General features: G+C 33.0%; 3 protein-coding genes across 16 annotated transcripts; 1 reads left to right on the forward strand and 2 right to left on the reverse strand.

Annotated features, from left to right (window-relative positions):
* The first annotated feature begins 7192 nt into the window (after positions 1-7192).
* Positions 7193-12510, forward strand: LOC106768932 (paramyosin). Of its 4 annotated transcripts, none has more exons than XR_002668728.1 (6): positions 7193-9078; positions 9172-9248; positions 9432-9543; positions 9744-9860; positions 10703-10905; positions 12033-12168. XR_002668728.1 is itself a non-coding variant. In XM_022783687.1 (6 exons), the coding sequence occupies exons 2-6, from the start codon at positions 7732-7734 to the stop codon at positions 12384-12386; spliced, it is 2007 nt and encodes a 668-aa protein (XP_022639408.1). In that variant the 5' UTR covers positions 7194-7376; positions 7552-7731. The 4 variants fall into 4 exon arrangements, 3 of the variants coding, with proteins under 3 accessions (XP_022639408.1, XP_022639409.1, XP_014509815.1); XM_022783687.1 differs by lacking the exon at positions 10703-10905 and having other exon boundaries at positions 7194-7376; positions 7552-9078; positions 12033-12386; XM_014654329.2 differs by lacking the exon at positions 10703-10905 and having other exon boundaries at positions 7196-7330; positions 7552-9078; positions 12033-12386.
* A 1897-nt stretch (positions 12511-14407) lies between these two features.
* Positions 14408-16150, reverse strand: LOC106766433. The gene has a single exon (XM_014651163.2). It carries the CDS (start codon positions 15630-15632, stop codon positions 14613-14615), a length of 1020 nt encoding a protein of 339 aa, XP_014506649.1. The 5' UTR covers positions 15633-16150; the 3' UTR covers positions 14408-14612.
* Positions 16151-17334: 1184 nt separating this feature from the next.
* On the reverse strand, positions 17335-22015 carry LOC106769147 (pentatricopeptide repeat-containing protein At1g13040, mitochondrial). 11 transcript variants are annotated; one of them, XR_002668731.1, is made up of 4 exons: positions 19788-22015; positions 18926-19643; positions 18322-18606; positions 17338-17977 (listed from the first exon to the last, which is right to left on the reverse strand). XR_002668731.1 is itself a non-coding variant. In XM_022783692.1 (3 exons), exons 1-2 carry the CDS (start codon positions 21802-21804, stop codon positions 18584-18586), a joined length of 2040 nt encoding a protein of 679 aa, XP_022639413.1. In that variant the 5' UTR covers positions 21805-22015; the 3' UTR covers positions 17341-18011; positions 18550-18583. The 11 variants fall into 11 exon arrangements, 5 of the variants coding, with proteins under 5 accessions (XP_022639411.1, XP_022639413.1, XP_022639412.1 ...); XR_002668733.1 differs by having other exon boundaries at positions 17340-17977; positions 18550-18606; positions 18926-19035; XR_002668732.1 differs by having other exon boundaries at positions 17335-18606; positions 18926-19035.
* Between the last annotated feature and the right edge of the window lie 4741 nt (positions 22016-26756).

Below are 26756 nucleotides of genomic sequence, written 5' to 3' on the forward strand. Positions count from 1 at the left end.
TCGTTCTCTGTAACGTAGGCGCTGTCAGGTAAATGCTTACGCGCTGATATGGAATGTCCAAACACATTCGCTATGTTCGTGGGTCCTACTTTTCCAAAGGACGTAACTTCCAAGAAATGCCTCTTCTACTAAACTACATCCATAGTCAATAAAAACTCTTTTCATAAAACTACTTTCTGAGAATGGAAGAATTTAGGGGGAAGATGATGGTGAGTGGGACTAAAAAACACCAGCATTTATTATAATTATAAAAGTAGGATAATGATACTTAGATAATATTTTCAACATTTGAATATGATTTTAGTTTCTCTTTCAAACTAAGGTATAATTTAGTCTTTCAACTTTGGTTTTAGTTCTTTTTACCAAATTTTTTTAACTTTATTTGCTGTTTCATTTGGATTATTTACGTTGTTTGACACATTTTTGCTTCAATGTTAACTGAGAAACGTGCTTGAAACAGCAAATAAAATTAAAAAAATTTAGTAAAAAAGACTAAAACCAGCGTTTTCTAAAGTTGAATAACTAACTCGTACCTTAGTTTGAAAGAGGAACTAAAACTAAAATCGCTCCAAATATAAAGACTAAAAACATATTTAACCCAATTAAAAAATTAACATTACTTATATTTTGATTAAGGATAAGAAAAGATAAATAAATGAAAGATATTTTAAATAAAAATAAAATTTTATTAATTTTATATTATAATTTCGTTTCATTTCATTTTACTGTTTTGTATTTTAAAATTTTAATATATAAAAAACAAAAGTTTAAAAAGATATGGAGCCACCTACTTTATGCTTTTAAGTCAGATTATGTAACCATGATTGATTAAAAAACAATGATAAGTAACCAAACTTACAAATACTTTTACTTACACTTAACAAAAAATAATATTAATATGAAAATTTATTTTATAGTTAACTAATAAAAACATACTATACTATGAGTTAACTGGTATAAACATATCTATCTATTAATACTCCTATATATTATTTTATAGAATTCAATTTTAATTTTATAACAATTTTTATTGTTTTACTTGTTATTTTATTTAAATTTTAACTATTATTCAAGATATTTAAATTCATATTAAATTTATTAGAGCAAATTTTGGTAATTACTTTGAAAAAAAAAATAAGGCATGTTATATTTTATATACATATGTTAAAAAGTAAAATGTTTATATTTAATGTAAAATTGAATTTTCTCAGTGTTCTAAATTTTGAATATTTTTATTCTGAAACTTTAGAAATAAATTAATGTAATTCTTGTGACCAGACAACGTTAAAAAATTGTTAAGGTGACAAATAACGTTGTCATTTGTGTCATGTGCTGTTGTGGACACATATGTGGTAATTTAGTTTATGATATTAGAAAATTTTTAACATCATTTAGTGACGAGGACTGCATTTATTAGTTTTTAAAGTTTGGAACAAAAGAATATCTAGATTTAGAGGAGGAAAGTGTTGGGTAGTTTTAAAATGTAACTAAATTGTATTAATTGCTTTGACTCATTCTCCTCTTTATCATTCTTATATATCTTATGTTGTACTCTTTCAATATAATAAGATTTACATTTTCTCTGTTTCTGTAAACTCTATAAAAGTTGTCTCTCATATTCTCTCATTGTTAACCGTGGTATTCAGAGCATTCGTTTCAATTCGAAAAAATTTGCAGAACCTTGGTGACGACCAAAGAGTGGTGCGATGGCAAGTATGATGCACAACAACCTCCCAATCTTCGATGGAAAAGACTTTGATGATTGGTGCGTTAAAATGGAGGCGATTCTTGGGTATCAAGAGGTTGATGAAGTCGTGAAACAGGGAATTAAAGAAATCAAAGAAGATGATACGGCAGCAACGAAGAAACTTCACAAAGAAGAACGTCGTCTGGATTGCAAAGCCATAATGCTTCTTCATCAATGCGTTTCTCCAACCATTTTTCAAAAGATCTCTAAAGCGTCTACTGCCAAGGAAGCCTGGGATATCCTCCAAGAAGGATATAGGAACACGGGAAAAGTCAAGAAGGTTCGACTACAAGCGTTACAACGTCAGTATGAACTTCTGGGGATGGGTGCAGAAGAAACCGTAACAGAGTATATGGGAAGAATTCAAACTTTGGTTAATGATATGAGGGCATGTGGAAAAATTGTCAAAGACAGAAAACTAATTGAGAAGGTCCTGCGCACTTTGACATCGCAATATGATCACATTATGATCACCATTGAAGAATGTAAAGACCTTGATACGCTGAAAGTGGAGGAATTGCATAATTCCCTCGTCACACATGAACAGAGATTGCTGGAGCGAAAGAATGCTGAGAAGGCAGCTGCGACACAAGCATCGAATCGAGCATTTCAAGCAAGAACGAAGCAAGATTTCAAGAACCGAGGCAGAGGTAGAGGGAGATCATGTGGTGCAGGTCGCAGCGGAGGAAGAAACTGGAGAACAACTGAACAGAACGATGAAGAAACAGGGGATGAACAACAAGAAGGAGGTACCCGTGGAGGTAAAACCACACGAGGAAGAGGAAGAAAGGGAATTGACAAACGAAATGTTAAGTGCTACACATGTAGCAAATTTGGACACTATTCCTCTGAATGTTGGCACAACGATGCTGTCAAGAAGAACAAGAACGACAATGCAGCGAATCTGGCACAGGAAGATGGTGATTCTGACTCAGAACACGTTGTGTTGATGACAGTTGCAAATAGAATTCCTAATGGAAGTAGTGGTAATTCGTTGATTGAAACAAAGGACAAGTGGTGTGGGGATAAAGATTATGTGTCGCTACCCTTTGCAGAACATTAAATTGACACATAGAAAGATTACAACAACGTGTCACAATTGGGTAAACCACGACATGCAAAAATAAAAAAACCAAATGAATATACTATGTTGCTTGACAATCGTACAATGCCATCAGACAATCGTACAATACTATGGTGGCTAAAGGTTTCCTTCAAAAACCAGGAGTAGACTTTACAAATGTATTTGCACCCGTAGCAAGGTTAGAGACTGTGAGGCTCGTGGTGGCAATAGCAAATGCAAGAGGCTGGGAAATCTATCAGATGGACGTGAAATCTGCCTTTCTCAATGGCCCACTGGATGAAGAAGTGTATGTAACACAACCTCTGGGATTTGTGAAGGAAGGTGAAGAATTAAAGGTGTACAAGCTGAACAAAGCTTTGTACAGGCTAAGACAAACACCACGTGCTTGGAACACACACATTAATGCCTGGCTGGTTAAGAATGGTTTTAGGAAGTGCACAGTTGAATTTGGAGTGTATATGAAGCAATCAGACGAACAAGGTACTATGCTTATATGTTTGTATGTTGATGATTTGTTGATAACAGGTAACAATGCAGGGGCAATAGCTGAGTTCAAAGCAAACATGAAAAGAGATTTCGAAATGACTGACCTTGGTAGCTTGGGATACTTTCTCGGCTTGGAATTTCGTCGAACACGTGGTGGGATGTTCGTGCATCAGAGGAGATACATTGATGAAATCCTGAAACGCTGTGGCATGGAAAGCTGCAACAGTGTGAGCACGCCTGTGATGACTAACATCAAACTGGACCTGCAACCCGATGACGAGAAGGTAGATGCTACTCTGTTCAAACAGATTGTTGGATCTCTCAGGTACTTGTGCAACAGTAGACCCGACATCTGCTACAGCGTGGGATTGGTCAGTAGATTCATGGGAGACCCGAGACAGATGCATCTTGCAACAACCAAACACATCTTGCGCTATCTGAAGGGAACTGCTGAGTATGGCTTATTCTTCCCTAAGAGATTTGAAGGAGCGACGGGGAATCTGGAAGCTTGGTGCGACTCCGATTGGTGTGGAGACCAAATCGACAGAAGAAGTACTTTCGGTTCGTGTTCAAATACATGGGATCTGCGTTCAGCTGGTGTTAAAAAAAACAGAGTGTTGTAGCTCTGTTGTCTTGCGAGGCTGAGTATATAGCTTCTGTTGAAACTGCGCGCCAGAGCACATGGTTGGATACTATGTTGGAAGAGTTATCGATTGAGTGCTGCAGACCAATACAACTTTGGGTTGACAACAAATCAACAATCAATTTGGCCAAAAATCCAGTCTCACATGGAAGGAGCAGACACATAGAAACTAGAATTCACTACTTAAGAGAGCAGGTCAATAAAGGAAAACTTGAAATGGTGTATTGTTCTACAACAGATCAAACTGCTGATATCTTCACCAAAGCTCTACGTGAAGCTCGGTTTGAAGAACTTAGAGATAAACTTGGAATTAAGAAACTTCAATAGTTGCTTTCTGTAGTTCCATTTTAAGAGGGGTGTGTTGGATAGTTTTAAAATGTAACTAAAATGTATTAACTGCTTTGACTTATTCTCCTCTATACCATCCTTATATACCTTTGTTGTACTCTTTCAATATAATAAGATTTACATTCTCTTTGTTTCTGTAAACTCTGTAAAAGTTGTCTCTCATATCCTCCCATTGTTAACAGAAAGAAATCTAATTTCATGTCATCATTTAAAGATTAAAAACATATATAACCATTTATTAAAATATTGATTTAATAGTTAACTAATGTGTACCCATGCCACTTATAATTATTTTGTATGTATAACATATAAGAGTTAAATATGTTTTTAGTCTCAAAACTTTAATACGAAATTGAAATTTGTCCATTTTTGAGCATTTCATACATCTTAGTTCTTAAACTTAAAAAATAAATGGATATAGTCATTTTTAACCCAATTACATTAAACTTTTTTAATGTGTCAAACGCAGTTCCTGCTAGCATTTGAGTATTTTTTATAAAGTTTAATGCTTTCCTGCTTCAATGTCAGCTTAGAAACACGTTTGACACATCAAAAAAATTCAATGTAATTGGATTACAAGGACAATATACACTTATTTTTAAAATTTGGAGACCAAAATGTATCAAAGTTTCAAACAAGGATGATTTCTCATTTCGTGTCAAGGTTTATGAACTAAAAATGTATTTAAACCAAAATATAATTATATTATGATAAATTTATTTTGTGTACAAAAATATAATTGTTCAGTAAAAGATATTAAAATTATAAAGTAGATGGAATGAGCAATCATGGAAGCGACATTGTTAGTGATGCTTTCAATCAAAGACAACACCTTCAGTCAAGGGCTTTGCAACAATAGTTGAAAACAACAGAATTTGAGAGACATAAATGAAGAAGAAGAAGAAAACTCCTCGTGCGAAAGAAGAAAAAGGTGACACTAGTGGTGTCATCGACAACCCCAATTGCAAATGACAATCATGGGTAGTGCCTCTAAAGCTTGCGTAAAAGGGGCAAAAACCCCTTGGATTTTCAAAGAAGAAGAGGAAGAACAACATCAACGACACCCTACATTTTTGGGTTCGTGAATTCAACTTACCTCAATGGAAGAACGCGTGAAGACCACAAGGGAGTGAAGAAAAACACAATAATAGGAAGTGGTTCAGAGAAGAAGGTTAAGTGAAAGAGGAAATGGGAACTGCTTCACAGAAAAAGATTGGGTGGAATGCAAAGAGGAAAAGCGAGGTGACTTGGATAAATAAATTCAAACATATTATGTGAGATATCAAGACATGGTAAATATTTACTATATTAGATCTTTTAATGACTAATATAATAATTGACACCATGTCACTTATTATGCCAAATCACTGACACTGGTCATAATAAATTTAAACATTTATTATGAATATGATAAAAGTTAAATTATTAGGAGAGATCCACTTACATCGATCATAATAAATTTAAGTTTTTATTATGAATATGTCATTAATAAACTTATATGACAAATACAATGTACCCATAATAATAATAAGTTGTTATTAGACTATATAAATTGTCATTAAATCTATAATAATCTCACATGACTTAAATACATATTTCTCTTTCAATATTGTGAGATAATGTCTTTTAAAAACAAAATTATAGCTAGAGCTTCAAATTTTAAAATAAACAATATCTTTGATTCTTTGGTTTTCTATTCGAAAATAAATTCTATTTTCCTCTTACCTCGAAGGAATGTTTTTTCTTATATACTTAATAGTTTCATATTATTAAAGAGTTAATGTCAAACTTTGAACCTTAAACAAATAATATTTTGAAGTTTTTTTTTTCAAAAAAATATCAAATGTTATATATATATATATATATATATATATATATATATATATATATATATATATATATATATATATANTTATTTAGTATTTTGATTTAGTGCACTGAAATTGAATATATGTTTTCTAATATCATATATTTTTTATTAAACAATGGTGTATTTCATCTTGGTTTAAATATTGTATTAATCATATTTGATAAGTAAATAATATGATGATATAATTCAAAATAATGTCAAATATCAACTTATTCAATGATTGTTAAACATGACTATTTTATGTTTATTTTCATCCACATATGTATTTTTTTAATACTTATAGTTTATAGTTGTGTTCATACCTACATTTTCTGTTTCATTTAAGATAAGCGGTGGAACATTAGATTATGAAGTAACATTAACTAAATGCAAGTACTAATTAAACATATGCAATGTTTTAAAACATAAATTAATTCTCAATCTATAACAACAATATATATATATATATATATATATAAAGAATTTTTCTGTTTATATTTATTTTCTAATTTTACCTTTAAATAAAAATATTTTTTAAAATAAAGTAATTATTTGTTTTCTATTTATTTTAATTGACCTTTTTTTAAAATTTAATTTTTATTATCTGACTGTTTTTTTAAAAATTTATCAATTTTAATTTATATTTAATTTTAAAAATATTTACATTTGATTTTATTATTATAATATTAAAAAAATTATCATCCTCTATTATCATAAAAAAGAAACGATCACATATGCTTGTTTTCACTAATATTATGTATACACATATTTATTTATTCAAAATTTAATTATATATATATACATATATTTTAAAAAATATGCATAATCTAAAAAATTTAATCAATATAGTGTTGTAACTAACAGCACCATTTGTTATGTTTAATAAAATTAAGAGATAAAAATTCTGTAACAAATTCAAAATCAAAATATATATAATTAAAAATATTACGAATAAATGTTACTATTAAAGCTAATATTCCTTACTGAAAACGGTAATTTGTTCCGTGATATAAATGAGCAGTCTCCCCCCAAACACACGTTTCCTCCTCATTTAGTCATTTAGTCATTTGGTCTGTTTTCCCATTCGAAACCAACTTTCCTTTCGTTCTTTCCACCTACCATCACTCCAATCTGCTGGGTTCGCGCCCACCATTACCATCCTCACTAGATCAGGTCCGTCCAATCCCAACGTGGCGAAAAACTCTTCCTTCCCACCCATGTTACCTCTTTTCTTTTCCCATTTTAAATATATTTATTTATTCTCTCCATTTACACATTCATCATCAAGTAGAAAACAAAATAATCATTAACCAATGCTTTTATTTTAGCACCCTTAATTTTGATTTCAAATTCTCAATCGGAAATTCCTAAATTCTTCACAACCTGACTGGTAGGTACGTTCTGGCGGTGTTTCTTCGTCAATCTATAATCATCAGCAACAATAAGCCATAGCTGAAGACGATTTTACATTATATTGGAGTTTCTACTTACTACTCCATCAATATTGCGTCGCTCCAATTTCTAGGGTTTATCATCACATATATACTTGTGTCATATATATGTTATTAAATTAAATGGCCGGCGCCGGCGACCTAGATTCTGATGCGGTGCTCAGTGACGTTGAGGACGACGGAGGTGATCCGATTCCTGTAGAGACGAAGGCTCCCTCCTCAGGCGATGTCTCCGTCGAGAAACTCCGGGAGGTTCTTGCAGAACTCGATCGGGAGCGGCAAGCGCGCGTTGCCGCGGAAAATACGAAGTCCGAATTGCAGGTTTCGTTCAATCGATTGAAGACTTTGGCTCACGAGGCTATAAAGAAGCGCGATGAGTTTGGCCGCCAGCGAGACGACGCCGTTCGCGAGAAGGAGGAGACGGCGAAACAACTTGAAGAAAATAAGAAGCAACTGGAAGAAACGGCGAAGGAACGCGACGCGCTGCGATCGGAGATTGGGAATTCGAGCCACATGCTCGTCACTGGCATGGAGAAGATCTCGGCGAAGGTGAGCAACTTCGCCGGCAGCGCGCTGCCGCTTCCTAGGTCGCAGAAATACACGGGAATGGCAGCGGTGGCGTACGGCATCATCAAGCGCGCGAACGAGATTGTGGAGGAGCTTTTGAAGCAGAACGAAGCGGCTGTTAAGGCTAGGAACGAGGCCAGGGAGCAAATGGAGCAGCGGAATTACGAGATTGCCATTGAGGTTTCTCAGCTTGAGGCCACGATTAGTGGCTTGAGGGATGAGGTTGCGAAGAAGGTTTCGATTGTTGAGGATTTGGAGAGGGAATTGGCTGTTAGGGACAAGAGGCTGAATGAGGTTGCGGAGAATTTGAGTAAGGAGCAAAGTGAGGCTTTGCAGTTGAAGGAGTTTGTTGGTGAGTGTGAGGACAAGTTGAGTAGTTTGGAGTCTCGAACAGAATCCCAGAGGCCTTTGTTGATCGACCAGTTGAGTCTTGTTTCCAAAATTCATAACCAGATTTGCAGTATTGTTAAGATAATTGATGATGGTGGCACCGAAGAGCTATCTGAATCTTTGTTTGTTCCGCAAGAAACAGACGTTGAGGAGAATATACGGGCCTCTTTGGCTGGGATGGAGTCCATATATGAGTTGACTAAAATTGTAGTTCAGAAAGCAAAGGATGTGGTTGAGGAGAAGAATAGTGAGATCAAAACTTTAGATGAGACGGTGACTCGGTTGATTAGAGAGAAGGATCAAATTGGTTCTTTGCTTCGAAGTGCATTGTCCAAGAGGATGGCAATCGATCCATCATCTAGAAAGAGCGAGCTTTTTCAAGCTGCAGAGAACGGGTTGAGGGAGGCTGGAATAGATTTCAAATTCAGTAAGCTTCTTGGAGATGGTAATGTTGCAGCTTCAAATGCGAAGTTGGATAGAACGGAAAAAGAAGAGGATGAAATATACTCTTTGGTAAGCATCCATTACTCTCTACTTTTTAATGAAATTAGCATTTTGCATTTTGAAGACTCCTTCATGAATTCTTTATGGACGCATTGTGTGCAGGCTGGTGCTTTGGAGGATGTTGTTAAGGCATCTCAGCTTGAGATCATTGAGCTGAAGCATACAGTGGGTGAATTAAGGTATATGACAGACAATAGAATTAAATCGCAGTTCTTTGATATTCATCTAGTCTAAAGTTTGATGAACGGAAATCAGACCCCTTGATACCACTGACAGTCGACTGAAAAACTTGCATGTTTGCAATTTCCAGTTGTGTTGACATCGTAACTTTTTTTCTTTGCATATTGCTTGACTGCATTAAGGGCAGAGTTGAGCTTACTTAAGCAGCATATAGAAGCTCAGGCCAAGGAGCTTGACCAAAGAATGCATCGGATAGAGGAACTTGAAGAAAAGGAGAGAGTGGCAAATGAAAATGTAAGCTTAACTGTGTTTTATATAAGTTTAATTTGATCTAGTTCCTTAATCATTGGCACTTTTATCCTTAAATAGGTATTCTTGTGGAATGTAGAATTTGTTGTTTGTGTATACCCCTTAGTCCATGGATAATTTGTTAGGGACATTTGATTGTTTATGCTTCTGTCACGAGGTACCAACTTGGCCTATTTGTAATACAGATTGAAGGGCTAATGATGGACATCGCTGCTGCTGAAGAGGAAATTAACAGATGGAAAGTGGCAGCAGAACAAGAGGCTGATGCAGGCAGAGGTGTTGAACAGGAATTTGTCTCACAGGTATGCTATCTATTTTACAAATATTCAGACTTGCTTGTTATAGGTAAAGTATGTGACCGATTTTTTTTCTACTTTGCCCAATATCCTTAGAGTTTAATGTATTTGAAATTTAATTTACGATATTTGGGGGGCTAGTTGAAACTTTATCTTAGAAAGTGGATTTAGACTTAATTCAATCCTACAATGCAAGGTGGGATTTCCAACTACTTGTATACTATTATTTGGCTGTATCTTTAGTCAATGTAAGATCTCTAGTACTCCTTTGTATAGAAGGGACTTAGAAAGTGGATTTTAGGCATAACTCAATATCACAAAATCAATTTATAAGAATTACTTTTACTTATATATTACAATTTAACTGTATCTCTAGTTGGCGTGAAATTTTCTACTCTTTGACTGTAATGAGAAAGTCGGGGCTTCAAATTTTACTGTTAATTATCCCCTCTCTTTTATTGTTGAAAAATAGTCCTAGCATTTTCCAATTGAAAACACATGTTCCAATGTAAATATAAGCTTTAGATTAATTTGGTCACACATCCTAGTTACATTCAGCAAAATCAATTCTACCCTACTTTAGAACATGTTTGGTGTAATGTTTTTATCTTGGTCATTGAGGGCACAGCACGACTCTCCTCCTTAACTCCGACTTCAGACCCCCAGCTATCAAGAACATGGGTGGAGCTACCCATCTTTGAAACAGATAACAGATGGACCTCAAATTTAATGGCTAGTAGCTTGCTGCTTGTAGTCATGAACCATCTGAAAAGCTTAAATGATTACATACCTTTACATGATCGCTCATATGCAAGAACCTTTTGGTTTAATGCATGGATATTGTGCAGGCTCAAGGATAGGATTCTCAAGGAGAATGGCTTAACCAATCATGTACACCACAGTAGTTGCTAGTTTGTTGTGATCGAGTCCAATGAGATGATTGGATTGTTAAAATGGTTGCAAATGGTACCCGCTGAGTTGTTAAGGAGCCATTGGCTGGAGTGAAAGTCGTCCAAATTCTCCTATTCCTTAATTTTGTCTCTTTTTTGCAGTTAATGTCTCTAATACTTAAGAGTTATCACATTTCCTTTATTGTGATGAAATTTAAATTTCAACTTCTTATTTAGAAGAATGAGAGGTTACTTAGTTTAATTATATGGGATCTCTAACTAACGCTTTGGTTTTTGACCAAGCCAAAGGGTGTTCTGTGATCCGTGTAGCTGATATCATCTAGTGGGATAACATTTCATTGTTTAATAATACAAAATGATTTTGAAATTACTGAGGATGTTATTGATTGCAAAGTACCTATCAAACCTACAGCCAAATTTATTGTACTATTGTATGCCCAGCTATACTACACGAGAGAAAGGTTGGGTAACACATGATAATGTTACAATGGATGTGTAGCTAAACAAGCAACTATGAAATATGGAGTGATTATATATAAGAAAATTTTGGTGTAGCACCAATTGAAGAATATGAACAATCCTTTAAGGTAGTTTGAACACAGAATTGTCAAATTGTAGGTTTTATAGTCCCATGAAAGGAGAGGGAGACAAATAAAGGGCGTTGGAGTAAGTCATCAAGGAAGATCTCATGCTAAACAATAGTTTTGGAGTCTTGGGTTTTAATCGTGCTGAAATGTAGTGTGATTCATGTAGTCAACATCACTTAAGTGGGATAAAGGGTTGTATTTTGAAGAATGGGCACTGCAAAAAAAATCTAGAAAACCTGTAAATTCTTTATTTCCATGTCATTGATTATTCACTCCAAGAGCTTAAAGAGGCCGTTGGATTTAATTAACATGATGCTTTTTGAATTATTTTCAGTTATTTCATGGAACATTGCATCATTCACTCTTTTTTTTTTTCCTGATTTCTCAAACTGGAGCATTCTCTCAAACCGAGCTATTGAAAGTGCAAGAATGGTTTATGTGGATTGATATCTTGTTTCCATGAATTCCTTTGCTGGAATAATTTTGTGCATCCATTGTCTGATGCTGCCTTTGTCTCTAGAATTATGGTGTCGCTGAGAAATACATTTCTGTAAATACAGCATATTGATATTTTTAGTTGAGATCATACAAAGTCACCTGTTGGTGGATTTTGTTTCATTTCTAATGCTGTATGTTTTCATTGAATATTCTTGGTAATGTTGTTATATGCAAACCTGCAGTTGGCAGCACTTAAGCAGGAACTTGAAGAGTCAAAGCAATCCATGTTAGAATCAGAGAAGAAACTAAAATTCAAAGAAGAGACAGCTGCTGCTGCCATGGCGGCCAGAGATGCAGCAGAAAAGTCTCTTAAGTTAGCTGACTTGAGGTCATCTAGACTAAGAGACAGAGTTGAGGAGCTTACTCATCAGCTCGAAGACATTGAAAACAGGGAAGATTCAAAGGGCCAAAACCGGCCTAGGTATGTGTGTTGGCCATGGCAGTGGCTTGGCATGGACTTCGTTGGATTTCAGCAGCGACCTGCTACACAACAGGAGGCTTCTAATGAAATGGAGCTTTCTGAACCTCTGTTATAATTGGGCCTTTTCTTGTCTTTTCTTTCTTTCTTTTTTATCTTCTTTTGTGTATCTATGTTGATTTCTTTTGATTAATGTTACAAATTGTAGTTATCCATCAATATAGCATCTCTTAAAATCGCAACCATGGTGGTTATTGGTTTAGCATTAGGGTCCTGTAAAGTGAGAAAGTCTCCGAAGTATACAAGTGAGGGTAAGTTCGCCAAGACAGTTTAATTTTAATTAACATAAATGCATCTTCACTTCTTGGCTTTAGAGGTTTTCTCACTTAAGATGAGCTATTTCCCTGTACAATCATGTTGCTGCTGCTTCTGTCATTGCATTTTGGTTTTGTACCACCATTCCATGCTTAATATATTTATTTTATTGGATTGGGTATGATCCTAAGTTCTAGTTGTCCTTGTCAGCTTCTGTTTGCCCAATTCTTCCATTGAGCGAATAAGCGTTAATTCTGCATTGGGAGATCAATGGATCCATCAACCTCTCCCTAGTAGGACGTATAATTGGAACAGCTGGATTGCTCAAACACTACCGAAGATAATTAAAGTGGATTATAATCTACTTTAAAAATTGATTTCTTATTTTATAAATCAATTTTATTGACTAAGATAAATTTGTAATATATAATTGAATGTAAATTTTGTTTTATAAATCAATTTTATATTTTATAAAATTATATTTTATAAGATTGAGTTAAGGTTAATTTTTTTAAAATTATATAATATTTGTCATAAATTATTATAACCTGAATTAAAAAGTTAGAATGGCCATCCTTCACGTAATTGTTGAGTTACAAGAAAATAGATGTTAACAATAACCTTAGGCATTTAATTAACTCGAGTAATACCAAGGTTAATCCACAAGTATATATTTACTTGAGATGGGTTGGTAGCTCATTTTTGTTTGAATTGTACAATCAAACTTAGACATGGGATTTGTGATTCCCTTGGAATTATTTTTTTAGTATTCATCTAATTTAAATGTAAAAAGTTTAAAATATTGGTTGGTCGTATTTGTTTGAAAATCTTAAATATATTATCATATTTTTATTGATTTTAATTGAGTTTCTGTTTTTGAAAATGTATAACAATTAAATTTCTTCTGTTAGTACTATTAATTTTTTTTTTATTTAATTTCTTACTCTTAAAAACAAATTGCCATGTGTGAAGTTAATTTCATATCACATTAAGTCATTGTCTGAATTTTAATTTAGTTCCTTATTTGTTATTTTGATTTTAATTCAATCTCAATTGTTTAAAAAAAATAACAATTTCACCATCTTAAAATTGATACTATATTTAATTAAGTTTATTTAAATTTATATTTTATATTAAACTTTATTTAAAATTTTAAAATTATTTTTTTATTTGAATTTATATTTCAAATAATTGTATACAATTTATCTTGGCATTTTCTCTCATTTTTTGTCCTTTTTTTATTTATTTTTATATAAATACTACAGCGATGAATTTATTTTCTATTCTATTTAAATAAATGAAAGTAATTATTTATAAGGACCTGAATTCACTTATTCTAGATAATGGAAAAGTTTTAATCTTTTAATAATTATTTAACTTATAATACTTAGGTTTGATAGTTGGAATAGAATAGAATAAAGATCACGTATATTTATATTCATTTTACACACGTTATAAAAAATAAAATAGTCATTAAAAAAAATAATGTAAATTTTTTTTTGTGTCAAAGTGTTATTTCTGTAAAATAAATAAGATGACTATCATGTTATGTTATGATATTATGACTTAAAGCCAAACAAAACCTCATCTGCACACTTCAATCAGGTAGAAGAAAATTAAAAGACCAAACTGTAAACAATTTTGCTTTGGCTGATTTAGTAGGAAGCTTTCCTTTTCATTGTTGGAACTATTTTACAATAGTGGGTATGTTAATTTATGAATGATTCGTTTTAAATATAAAAACTAATAAAATAGTATTAGATTTCAAAAAAATTGTTAAAAAAATGGTTAAAATATCGTAATCATGTTAAGAATGGTGTTATTAGTTTGTAACAATCTCTAATAGTTTTCCAGAAGAAACAAAATTACACGTAGTGGGGAGGGGAAAAAGGCTAAGCTTTGAAGATGTTATTTTTGGAGGAGGAATAGTCAAATTAAGAAGACCAAAACCCCCGAATTCTGAAGCACTAAAAAGAAAAACATTGACATAAGAATATGATATAATCAAATTTGGTGCTAAACGATTGTTTCAGCGCTTCGTTCTGCATTTCTTTTTGAGCATAATGCCATCAGGAGGACGTGTTAGCATGACGCTGCATCGGCCATAGAGATTATACGAATACCTCAAAATGGTACCCAGTTTGGATCTTGCACGAAATATTCCCCTCACTTCGAGAATCACGCCATTGCCCTCCATCTGTTTCACAAGGCGCTGGCTTTCTCTCAATGGCAGCTGAACCTGACTAGACACCATGTGGATCGTTGCAAACCTTGATTGAAGCCTTGCAGCAGAGAAAGGCTCAACATACTGTGTGGCAATGAGGGTGCTTCCATAGTAGAGATATATGATGACAGAGCTGAAGTCCACATGCACCTTCTTGTTTGGGTTTGTGAAGTTAGCCAGCATGGTTAGATCAGCATTCAGCAGATATCCAAGGTCAAGGTATGCAGCATTTAAGGTCACGCTAGACACATCAAAATGAGGACTTTGTGGCCGAAAAACAAAGTACACTATAAGCACTATCAACCCTCCTATGATTATGATGAGCCAAAATATCACACACAAGCACGCACCTAACCATGTCAAAGGTTGAGACTTTTGCTCCTCCGGCAACTTTATACCAGTGTGGCGGAGGTCACTGAGGGGCTTACGGCGTGGCAGCGGAGGATTGTCGGAGGGTGGCAGCGGTGGAGGGGCTTGGGCAGAGGGAGGTGGCTCTTGGAAATTTACCTTTGAGGACTTAACTGGTCGGAAACCTTGATTTGTTGGATATTTACTTGGACTTCTTTTTGAGCGTGGTCCTTGCGAAATAGGTGGTGGATCTTGCGATTGGAGATGGTCTTCGTGTTGAGGTTGTGATCGTAATGGAAGAAGATCTTCGTTGTGAGGTATAGGTGCAGCAGGTATTACCGGAGGGGGTGGTTGGGCACGGCGAGGTTTTTGGCGTGGCCCAGATGAAATATGTGGTTTATCTTTATTATGATCATCTATGAGGAATTGAGGGTGTGGTGGTCGAGAAAAATGAGGGTTTGTTTCTCGACGAGACATGGGAAGTGTGAGGAAAATGAAGGGCGGTATAGGGAGAGAATGATATTAAGGAGGAATCAAGGTAAATCAAAAATTAAAGTATATAAAGGGAATGGGAATGACTTGAGGTGAACTTCAAGGATGATTCATATAAAGGCAAAGAATCGAACATAAGCCACTTATGTGGGGCAAAATGTTTTGTAGAGAAAGTGGTTATGATGTTGTTGTTTGTATTTATAATGCTCAGAGACAAAAAAAAGAACATAGCAGATAATCTGGATGTACTGTATGTTATAACAATGTAGAGAAACAGAAGCAGCACTGGAGAAGAAGAGCTTGTGAGTTAAAGGTGGCATGATTCTAGAACAGTGAAGGTTTCAGAATTTATTATAAAATCTCCTAAAGGATATTGAAAACACACTTTGTGAGTTATAACTCCCAAGCACTGAGTTTCTTGTACCTCAATTAAGATGCATATAGAGACAGACTGCGGATGATACCTTTCCCCTAGTCTCGTCCAAAATAGGTGGACCCCAAAAGTACACACTGCTATTAATTAAGAAAGAAAGGATAAAGATACTTAAGACAATTTTTTAACAACATCATCATACGTGTCATTGTTTGATTGGTTCATAATAGTATTATTATATTATTTAGACCAATCACACAATGTTCAAATATTGTAAAAAAAATTGTCTATCTGTCATTACCCAAAAAGAAATGTAAAACAGCTTCTTCAAGATAGAAACTCGCTATGAGTCAACATTAGGAAATCATTTCTCAGCAATAAATGAATAAGCTTTTTATGTTAAGGATACTTGTATTTTAATAACCCTTTTTCTAGAATATAACCTCTTGACATGGCTCATAATAAAGAGAAACAATTTCATATTTCCTAAACATTACAAGTTATGTGCTCAGAATAAGTGGAGTACACAATATAACAACTCGCTTACACATACCTAAAATCGAACATTTTACTTTATATATTATATATATTAATTGAGTTTTCTTTTAATTGAAATTAAAAAAAAAATGAAGAATGGAGCTAAAAATACCTATCATTTTCATTTGGATTTAAATTGTTTCAATCTCATCACAAATAAATAAAATTGAATGTGTGTTGCAACTTAAAAACAAAAGGTAAACTTTAAGTATCTTAATTTTTAATTCTATGGGCTAAAAACACACATAAAAGATAAATTTTTCATTGTATTAATTTTTAATTAGGTTTATGTTTAAATAAATAGGTTTGGTTGTATAAATTTATATGCAGTGTTTCACAAGATGAATAGGTTTGATTGCGTCGATAAATAAATAAAAATGGGAGAATTTGGGGAAATATGTCATTTTAATTGAAAGAATGTCAATTTTATAATAAAATTATGTAGCTCGACATTAGATGAACCTAGTCAAATTAGAGTCATATACATCCAAGCTGCCAACAAATTTCATTTAAGAAAAAACTTATAGGTGCTCAATTATACACAATGTGATCCAACTTGGAAAATCAAGTACCCATGTTCTAGATAATCTAAATAAAAGAAATCCAACAGAACGGAGGCATGATTTTGATATTCTTTAGATGCCCAACATTAAGCAATGGAAGGCAAAGAAAGTATAGGACCCAAATACACGGTAATCTAAAAAGTAAAAAGCTTCAACATGGATTAAATAGAAATTCAGCGAGAAGCCTGCGACAAAAGAAATGCAGGAAATCAAGCATGGTTTCATCTGTAAATTTGTCACAACTTTGACTCGCAATTGATTATTCCCGGTCTGATGATGTTCAATACTGCAGGAAAATAATCTATTTCTTTTCCTTCTATAATATATTCACACAATTTGACGCCCACTTTCATTTTGATGGCCTGGGATTATATTAGAAACGGAGCTGGTTAGGAATTTCTACAATTTGTGTAATAATATGTTTGAATAAAGGGCTTGGGATACCACATTGGAGAAATATTTGTCATTGAAATGAAAATCTTTGATTAATACACAGTCAAGAAAGTGAGTGAGTGAATGAATGGAAGAGTTGTCAACCCAGTCTCAACACTGCACTTTTCCAAACGAACTCTAAAATGTAGCAGTTTTGAAACTAGTTTTCTTAATACAATAAATTTACTGGCACTTGGACCAACATGGCATTTTCTTAATCATTTCCCATTTTTCTTTCCTACTCCAGAAGTTGGTTGGATGGTGACCCTAGATGATTCACTTCCATCGGGAAATCATCAATTATCCAGACTTATGTCCTTCACCTGTACTTTCTCTTAGGCCCTTTTACTTGTATTTCTTCAATTGTGTATCAAACCAATCTGCAAACTGCTTTTTGTGCTGGTTGCAGTTGTCATTCAGCTAATCTGTTCCAAGGTTCAACATCGTCTAGGGTAGAATCTATCGACAAGGAAATACCAGCATGCAATAAACTAGGGTACATTGATATCATATACTTATTTTGTTTCATAGACTAATACCAGATATCAACCCTTCCCCCACCTTCCCAAATCAAACATAAATAATCAAAGTTGCAGTCAGAACATGTTCTTAATTCCTTAGGTTCAATACAACTACAAAGAATACACAGCACCATGATATTATCTAACTAAATGTAACAACTGCCAACTGCAGAAAGTGTTATTTTAATTTCAGAGTCTCTCGCATAAATGCACTATAAAGCAGTCCACTGACAAATGTGAAAATTTACCAAATAACTTAAGATATTGCAGTTTCCAGTCAGTCTCCATTGATTCTCAACAGCCTTCTGAAACACTATGCAACCTTTCAAATGATTCATACATCCATTTTTTCCTTACGATATTTTGTTTGTTTTGTTCCATTAGGGGTTAGCACGGGCAAAGGTCGACAAAATCACACTGAATATCATAGCTCTCTAATAAATGAATGTGCTGAAATTAAAAAAGTAGAAACATACTTTGAATAATTGTAATGATCACGGTAACATTTCTTTAGAGAAGCCTGAAGTTCCATGCTGCAGACACAGGCACAAGCATCATAATAATTTACCAGAAAATAATGCTAATAAAGGTCAAACTTGTAAAATTGTATATAAATGTGATCCTAGAATTACGTATTATTGTATGGTAATCCAAAATTATAAGCCATATATAATTTGTGCCAATCTCAGTTTCCAAAATCTAACAAATTTGAATCTTGAAGCCTAACAAGGCTACCTAGTGAATCTTTTTTCAACACCCACAATTCTCCACTAAGTTACATATGTCCAGACATATACTCAAATAATAAGAAGCTGAGGGTCTGTCAACAAAAGTTCCAGAATGGTATGAAACCTGAGTTCATTGTTCAACAACTCACTAGAATAGGCAACAAGGACCTAGGCCCACGTCACAAGAAGATTAAATCACCAATAAATGCAAATCTTCATTGTTCAAATTATCCTCTGCAACCACAAACTTCATCTTGATGAAACAGGACCATAATAGTTAGAATCATAAAATGACATAAGGCATTCAACATTGATGTTTCTCCCAATCAGTCTGAATTGAGCAGTCACTGGTGAAGGATTTACGAAAATATCAGATAACATAAGAATAACTCAAACCTGCCTCTTCAACATGAACTCAGAAGAAAAAATTGAGATTCGAATAGGCAGCCAGACTGATTCCAACCAAATAATCAATTACTACTAATATCAGTTGTGCTGAGTGAGAAACAAAGCCACAGCCCTCTATGTATAAAAATGGCCCAGAAATAACTTAATGCTCCATTTTGAATTGACAAATGCAATCCGCCAACTCAACAGTTTGTTGAAAATATTAAACAAAACTTGGATACTGCTCCAGAAAAAGGTTTAAGAAGCCACTACTTCCATTGGTAGCAAGAAACCATTACAGCACTGCCCTCAGTCTGGATCCTTTACAAGAAGCTGGTCTGTGAGTTAGTAGTGTTACACCACATAGTATATGGGACGATAGACATACAAAAAGGTATGGGGTTGCACCATGGGCATCATAAAAGTAGGACAAACCAATTTCCAGATGTAATTACCTGCAGAAAATGTTTGAAGTCGAGTTTGCTAAGCTTTGGTGCATTGTATCCAGAGAAAATGTTTTATGTCATGTTTCCCATTTAAAAGAAAAATGTGATGAATTTGAGAGGATAACAACGTAAACTAGAGCAATGTTCATGCACCTTCACTTGATTGAATGGCATTTACTAGAGTCTCAGAAAGATGCCTGTCAAGTGTTAAGCCTTTCTCCATCATCTGATCCCAAACCCTACAGGCCAGTGAAAGTTTTTTCCCCTTTATAAGCCCTCCAACTATCAACTTGAAAGTTACCTCATCAGGGTACAAACCATTCCTCTGCATTTCATCATATAAACGCATGGCATCCATAACTCTAGAAGCCTTACAGAATCCATTTACAAGTGCATTGTAAGAGATTACATCCGGATTTACCCCATTCTCCACCATGTCACGGAAAACACTATGAGCCGTATCAACCTTTCCAGTCTTGCACAGGTGATCAACTACTGCAGTATAGAATCTACGATCAAGAAGAACGCCCGCCCTTGTCATTTCATCGAGCAGTTTCTTAACTACTTGGATACTTCCTTCTCTTAGAAAGGCATTTACTAGAGTCTCAGAAAGATGCCTGTCAGGTTTTAAGCCTTTCTCCATCATCTGATCCCAAACCCTACAGGCCAGTGAAAGTTCTTTCCCCTTTATAAGCCCTCCAACTATCAACTTGAAAGTTACCTCATCAGGGTACAAACCATTCCTCTGCATTTCATCATATAAACGCATGGCATCCATAACTCTAGAAGCCTTACAGAATCCATTTACAAGTGCATTGTAAGAGATTACATCCGGATTTACCCCATTCTTCACCATGTCACGGAAAACACTATGAGCCGTATCAACCTTTCCAGTCTTGCACAGGTGATCAACTACTGCAGTATAGCATCTAAGATCAGGAAGAATGCCCGCCCTTGTCATTTCACCAAGCAGTTTCTTAACCACTTGGATACTTCCTTCTCTTAGAAAGGCATCAATAAGTATATTAAACGTCACCATATCTGGCCTAATCCCCTTCCCACACATCTCCTCAAACAACTCATAACCTCTCCTAGTACGGCGCACCTTACAGAATGCTGTGATAAGAGTATTATACGAAACAACATCACACAGTCCTTTGGTCTGCATCCTCTCAACCAGCACCGTATAAGCCTTGTCCACCATATTAGCCTTGCAAAAACATTTCAACAGCTCATTATAGCTATACAAATCCGCCTCCGCCTCCGCCTCCATTGTCTCCACCATCCACAAGGCCTCATCCACCATCCCCTTGTCACAACAGTAATTCAACAGTATATTATGAGTAACCAAATCCGGCACACACCCATTCCGGCTCATAAACGCTTTAATCTTCGTCGCCTTGTCAACCCTTCCCATTTTGCAAAACCCTTTAATCAAAGTATTGTAAACCAAGATATTAACCTTCACCCCACCCTTGATCACATCGACAACAAGCTCATAGGCCAAATCAACGCGACGCTCATAGGCCAAATCAACGCGACGCCCACGGCACAAACCAACAACAATAGCAACACAGGCTTTAAAATCAGGGCTCAACCCTTTGCCAGTCAAACCACGACAAACCCTAGCAGCCTCGTCGAAGCGTTGAGCTTTGCACAACGCGTCAACGATAATAGTATAAGAAACAACGTCGGGCTCTCTCCCCTTGGAGGGCATGGAGTGGAAGAGTTCGAGGGCGGATTCTAAGCGATTGTGGCGGCACAAGAAGCTGAGGTAAGTGTTGAAGGCCCAGATGTCGGGGACGAAGCCGAGAGCGTGCAAGTCGATGAGGAGGTCCTGGATGACGGGGGGGCTATTGGAGGAGGAGCAGAGGGCTGAGATGAAGCGGGAGTAGGTGAACGGGAGGAGGGAGAAGCCGCGAGGGATGACGTGGTGGCGGTAGTAGTGGTAGGCAAGGTGGAGGCGGGAGTGACGAATGAGGACGCCGATGAAGCGGTTGTAGTCGACGCTGAAGACGCGGCAATTGGATTGGGTCATTTGGTCGAACAGGTGGAAGGCGTGGTTGATGAGACCGGCTTTTACAAACTTGGATATGTGAGAGCGGTAGGCGAGGCGGTGTGCGCCAATGCTGCTCTGATACATATCAGATTCAGGGGTTTCCAAAGGCATAGCAGCAGCAGCATCGCCCAAACCAAACCCCGATTCATTCACCACCTCTCTCTATAGCTATGAACGCAACAACTACAGTCATGAAGAGGCACGCCAACTGTTTGTGCGTCTGTTTCTTACACTTATTCAAAGCCTGATTGGGCTGGGACTTCCAGGTTTTGGCGCTTCTAGTTACTAAGATTAATGTACTGCACAACTACATTGGTTTTACACTTATGTTGGAGAGCACTTCTCCCTAGATATGTTATTACAAAATTTCAATATTAACCTTTTTCATTATTAACTATTGATTTTGGAAAGTTGATTAAAGAATTTAGGTTTTCAAAATAAGAAAACCTTTTAATCGATTTTCGAAAGTCGGATAAGAAAATTTCTTATTCAGTTTATTAAAGTTGATTACAAAATTTTTTTAGAAAAACTTCTTTGCGAGAGTTGGTTAAAATTTCCTTTGTGTTTTAAATTATTTTATTTTCTTTTCTGTTTTTTATTTATTATTAATAATAATAAAACATATTTAAAAATTAAAAACAAATTTTAATAATTTAAATTAAAAATCAAAATTAAGAAAATAATTTATTTTAATTTAATAATAAAAATTATTGTTATAATTATAAAAATTTTAAAAATATACTAAAATGATTTTTTATAAAAAAAAACTTAATAATTTATGAATATTATTTAGTAAACAAAAATAAATGAAATGTATTAAAAAATAAACCTTAAAAAAATTTGTTAATCTTGGAAATAAAATAAATATATTAACCATATTTCCAATCACGATTAACATATATTTTTAAATTTTGTTGTTTTCAGTTTTTTTTATTATTAAATTAAAATATATAATTTTTTAATTTTTGTTTTTTAATTTAAAAGATTATATTTTGTTTTTAATTTCTTAATATATTTTAATTTATTATTATTATTATTATTATTAAATAAAAAACAAAAAACTAAATTAAAAGATTTAAAATAAAATCTTAATCGGTTTTTGAAATTCAATTTTCAAATTTCATTTAACTGATTTTCAAAAATTTGTTAAAAGAATTTTCGTAATCAATTTTTGAAAACTAATTAAAATTTTGTTGAATTTTAAAAGTTGATTAAAATTTTGATTATTTTTTAATCATGTAAAATTTTTAATCAGTTTTGGAAAGTTGATTTTTAATAAAAAAAGATAAAAAAGCAAATTTTGGAAGTGCAAGAAGAAAATATTAAAATGCTATATACTTCCACCAATGGAATTGATTTAAAAAAATTAACATTTTTTTTAATTGTGACCATAATTTTATATGTGTGCTGAAAAAGTTAATTTTTTATATGTGACCATAATTCTTTTTAATTGTGATCATAATTTTTTTTAAATGGTACTTTAACACAATTTTTTAATTTATTTAATATTTTTTTAAAATATAAAAATTTATCTTTTTTTATGATTATTTTACTTTTATAATATTTATCAAATAAATATAAACAGGTGTCATTTACCATTTTTTTGAAAAAACTTATGAAAATGTTTGAAATCATCTATAAACATATATTATAGTGCATGAGATGATTTTAGTTTATTCTGTACTGTTGTTTTCTATCTTCCTTCAAAAGTTAGTTTTGTATAGAAAATTTGTTTTGCTTTTTTATATGTTATCTTCTTTTTCACTCCAACAAATTTTAATTAAATAAATTTTTATTTTTACATGTCATCGATAATGTTTTTTTTACTTTGACAGTAATTTTTTATTAGTTTTCTATTTTACATATACTTATATCTGCTTTTTTACAATATACTTATGTTGTTTGTATTTTAAAGCCTTAATTACTTTTCAAATATTTCATTATTTTTGTTACATAATTTTGTAAAGGATGGTAAAACTTCCTGTCAACATTTTCTTAAATAAAAAAATAGCTTAAAAAATATTTTTGTATTGTATTATTTAAAAAATCAAGTATTTTACAACATTCTAATTATTAATCATACAAGAGTGGCATTAGAAGGTAATAAAATTTCTCAAGTAGCTAGACACATACATTTTCCTTCAAAAACACAAGACGTTATCAAAGATCTTCAATTCTTTCTGTCTATAACAAAACGTTCAAATAATCTCATATTATTATTGATAACCAGTCAAACTAAAACTGTTAACAAAGTTTCCATTAAATCAATATTTAAAATCTTAAATTAAAAATTGATTCAACTAAAATTGAGATGTTATTTTTAATGTTTTTAATAAAATAAATACATCTAATGTCACTAGTGCAAAAACGTTGTTTAACGTCATCCCTTAGACGTCGGTTAAGGGTAAGCACGACATATATTAATGACAGGTGACATTTTCGCAAATAAGTTGGCCATATCGGCATCAGTTAGCAGGTGCCCCGACGTCTATAGTATTGTAAAAATAGGGCTTGTGATACCTGGACACTGACGAGGGCAGGGAGTGATCGTCGGTGCAAGAGGCACGGACAAGGAGCGACTCCTAGCAGGCTTCCAATGGAAAGGGCACATGGAAGAATCGAACATATCGGAATGAGAGGGATCTAGAGACTATACATGTATGAGACTATACGGTTGAAGGATAGCTTAAAGGAATTAATTTGGCTACTCATATCAACAAATGCATTTGCTTTTCGGTAGACTAACCCATAAAAACTCCATGGTTAAACATGCTAAGCCTGAAGTAATTTAGGGATGGGTGACCTTCTGGAAGTTTTCCTGGAAAATGTGCGAGTGAGGACAAAACACATTGGAAAACCTCGTGTTGATGTGTGGGGGTTGTCTAGGTCCATTCTGGTGACGGCTTTATAGACATCGTACGTGTCACTAAACCGACGTCTAGAGTGTCCTTAGACGTCAGTTAGTGCAATGTCTGATGTCTTTATAGACGTCGAGCTTTGCACTGAACCGATGTCTATAGCGACGTCGCACCTGCAAAAATCCGACGTCTCATTAACGTAAAGACGTTGGTTCGGAAAGTGACGTTAAAAACCCAAAATAACTAACGTCTAAAGTCCTTTCTGCACTAATATGTACTCACGAACCTTTTTAAACTATAAATTTATAATGTATTATAAAATATTTTTAGATTGACTTATCCTTCATGTTAACATAAAAATCATATTTTCAAAAAATTTTAAAAATATATTTATTGTAAGCAAATTCTAAAAATATACTTTTAAAACATTTAAAAAAGATAATATGATCTATTTTTGAGAAGTAATAGAAAACTTATCAACCATTCAAAAAATTACATGGATTTAATATGATCCATTTTTATATTTTTTAATAAATTAATTGAATAAATTTATTTATAAACCAGCACTATCTATAAATAATGGATAGATAAATTATTTCATCGAACTATAGTGGTTAAAAATGGTTCATTGAGAAACATTTGTAAATATGTTTTACTTAGATCCTAAATTCTAAATATATAACCATGATTAATTACCTATTGTCCTATTGTAAAGATTTTTTAAAAATAAGTTACTGTCACTATATGTTTTAAAAATACCTATAATATATATCAAAATAATAATTTAATTTAGATTTTATTTTTTTATGAAAAATATCAGCTATATGTTCGGGACAAAAACTGAAAATTGTAAATATTTTTTTAAAAATAAATTATTTTAACAAATCTGTAAATTCGTAATCTATGATTATTTTCATATAACTAGTTTTCTATATATATAATTTTTCTGATATAAAATATGATTTAATGTCTCAATAAATCCCTATTTTTGCTCAGAATCTCACATAGGTCCCTTTCTTTTTCAATTGAGTTCTTATTTTTGTAAAATTGAATCAAATAGGATCTTTCCGTCAAATTGAAACGACGCCCTTAAGAAAGATAGGCTAACAGTGTAGTTTTTTATTACATGGCATTAAAAATGTGACTGAATTATATTTTTTTAATTTTTTAATTAAAAAATGAAATATATAGAGTATACTTCATTTTTTAATTCAAAAAATAAAAAAGTACAATTCAATTACATTTTCAATACCACGTAATAAAAAACTACACGCTCAACATATCTCAATTTGATGGAAAGGTTTTATTTGATTCAATTTTAAGAAAACAAGGACTCAATTGAGATGCCGAAAAAGAAGGGGACTTATCTGAAATTTTGAACGAAAATAAGAACTTATTGAGACATTAAACCTATAAAATATATTTTTTATCCTATCTAAATGAAATTAATTATATTAAAAATATTTCAAGTAAACTTAATTTAAAAAATATTAAAATTATAATCACATATATTTAATGCACCTAAGTTAATATTGTTTCCACTCATAAAGCCAAAAGAAAATATAACTTTTATTATATATACGAAATATATTGATAGGAGTCCGAAAGTATTAATGGATCATATTGTTTTACGTTTTACAAATATAAAATATTAATAATTAGTTAAAAGGTTTGGTTGCCACAAATGTACAGGTAAACATATTTTTTTTTTATTTTTTTTGAACTTGAATCTATCCTAATAAAATAAATATTTCTTTATAAAATATTTCTAACTTGAATATTATAGTGTCTTAAGTCATTGAAGTGAATTACATTCTTGAAGAAAATTGAACAATAAAAACATAAAAAATTCAACCGAAACACACACATATATATATATATATATATATATATATATATATATATATATATATATATATATATATATATAATAGTAATATATCTAAACATAATTATTTAAATAAATTTATAGAAATTAAATCTATTTCTTTATATTTTTGTCGTTCTTGCAACACATTTTACTTTTTAATTATCAATGTTTCATAAATTTTACAATGTAATTTTTGCTTCGCTCATTCTACTATAAAGTTGGATACATTCCATTGATTTATCAAATTATGGCGATGTAACAGTGCAAAAGGTTTAAACTAACAAAATTGTATTACTTATCCACATTTTTGTATGAAACGATTGAAGTTTTACTTT

Source organism: Vigna radiata, chromosome 7, assembly GCF_000741045.1.
Source record: "Vigna radiata var. radiata cultivar VC1973A chromosome 7, Vradiata_ver6, whole genome shotgun sequence".
Classification (NCBI taxonomy): domain Eukaryota; kingdom Viridiplantae; phylum Streptophyta; class Magnoliopsida; order Fabales; family Fabaceae; genus Vigna; species Vigna radiata.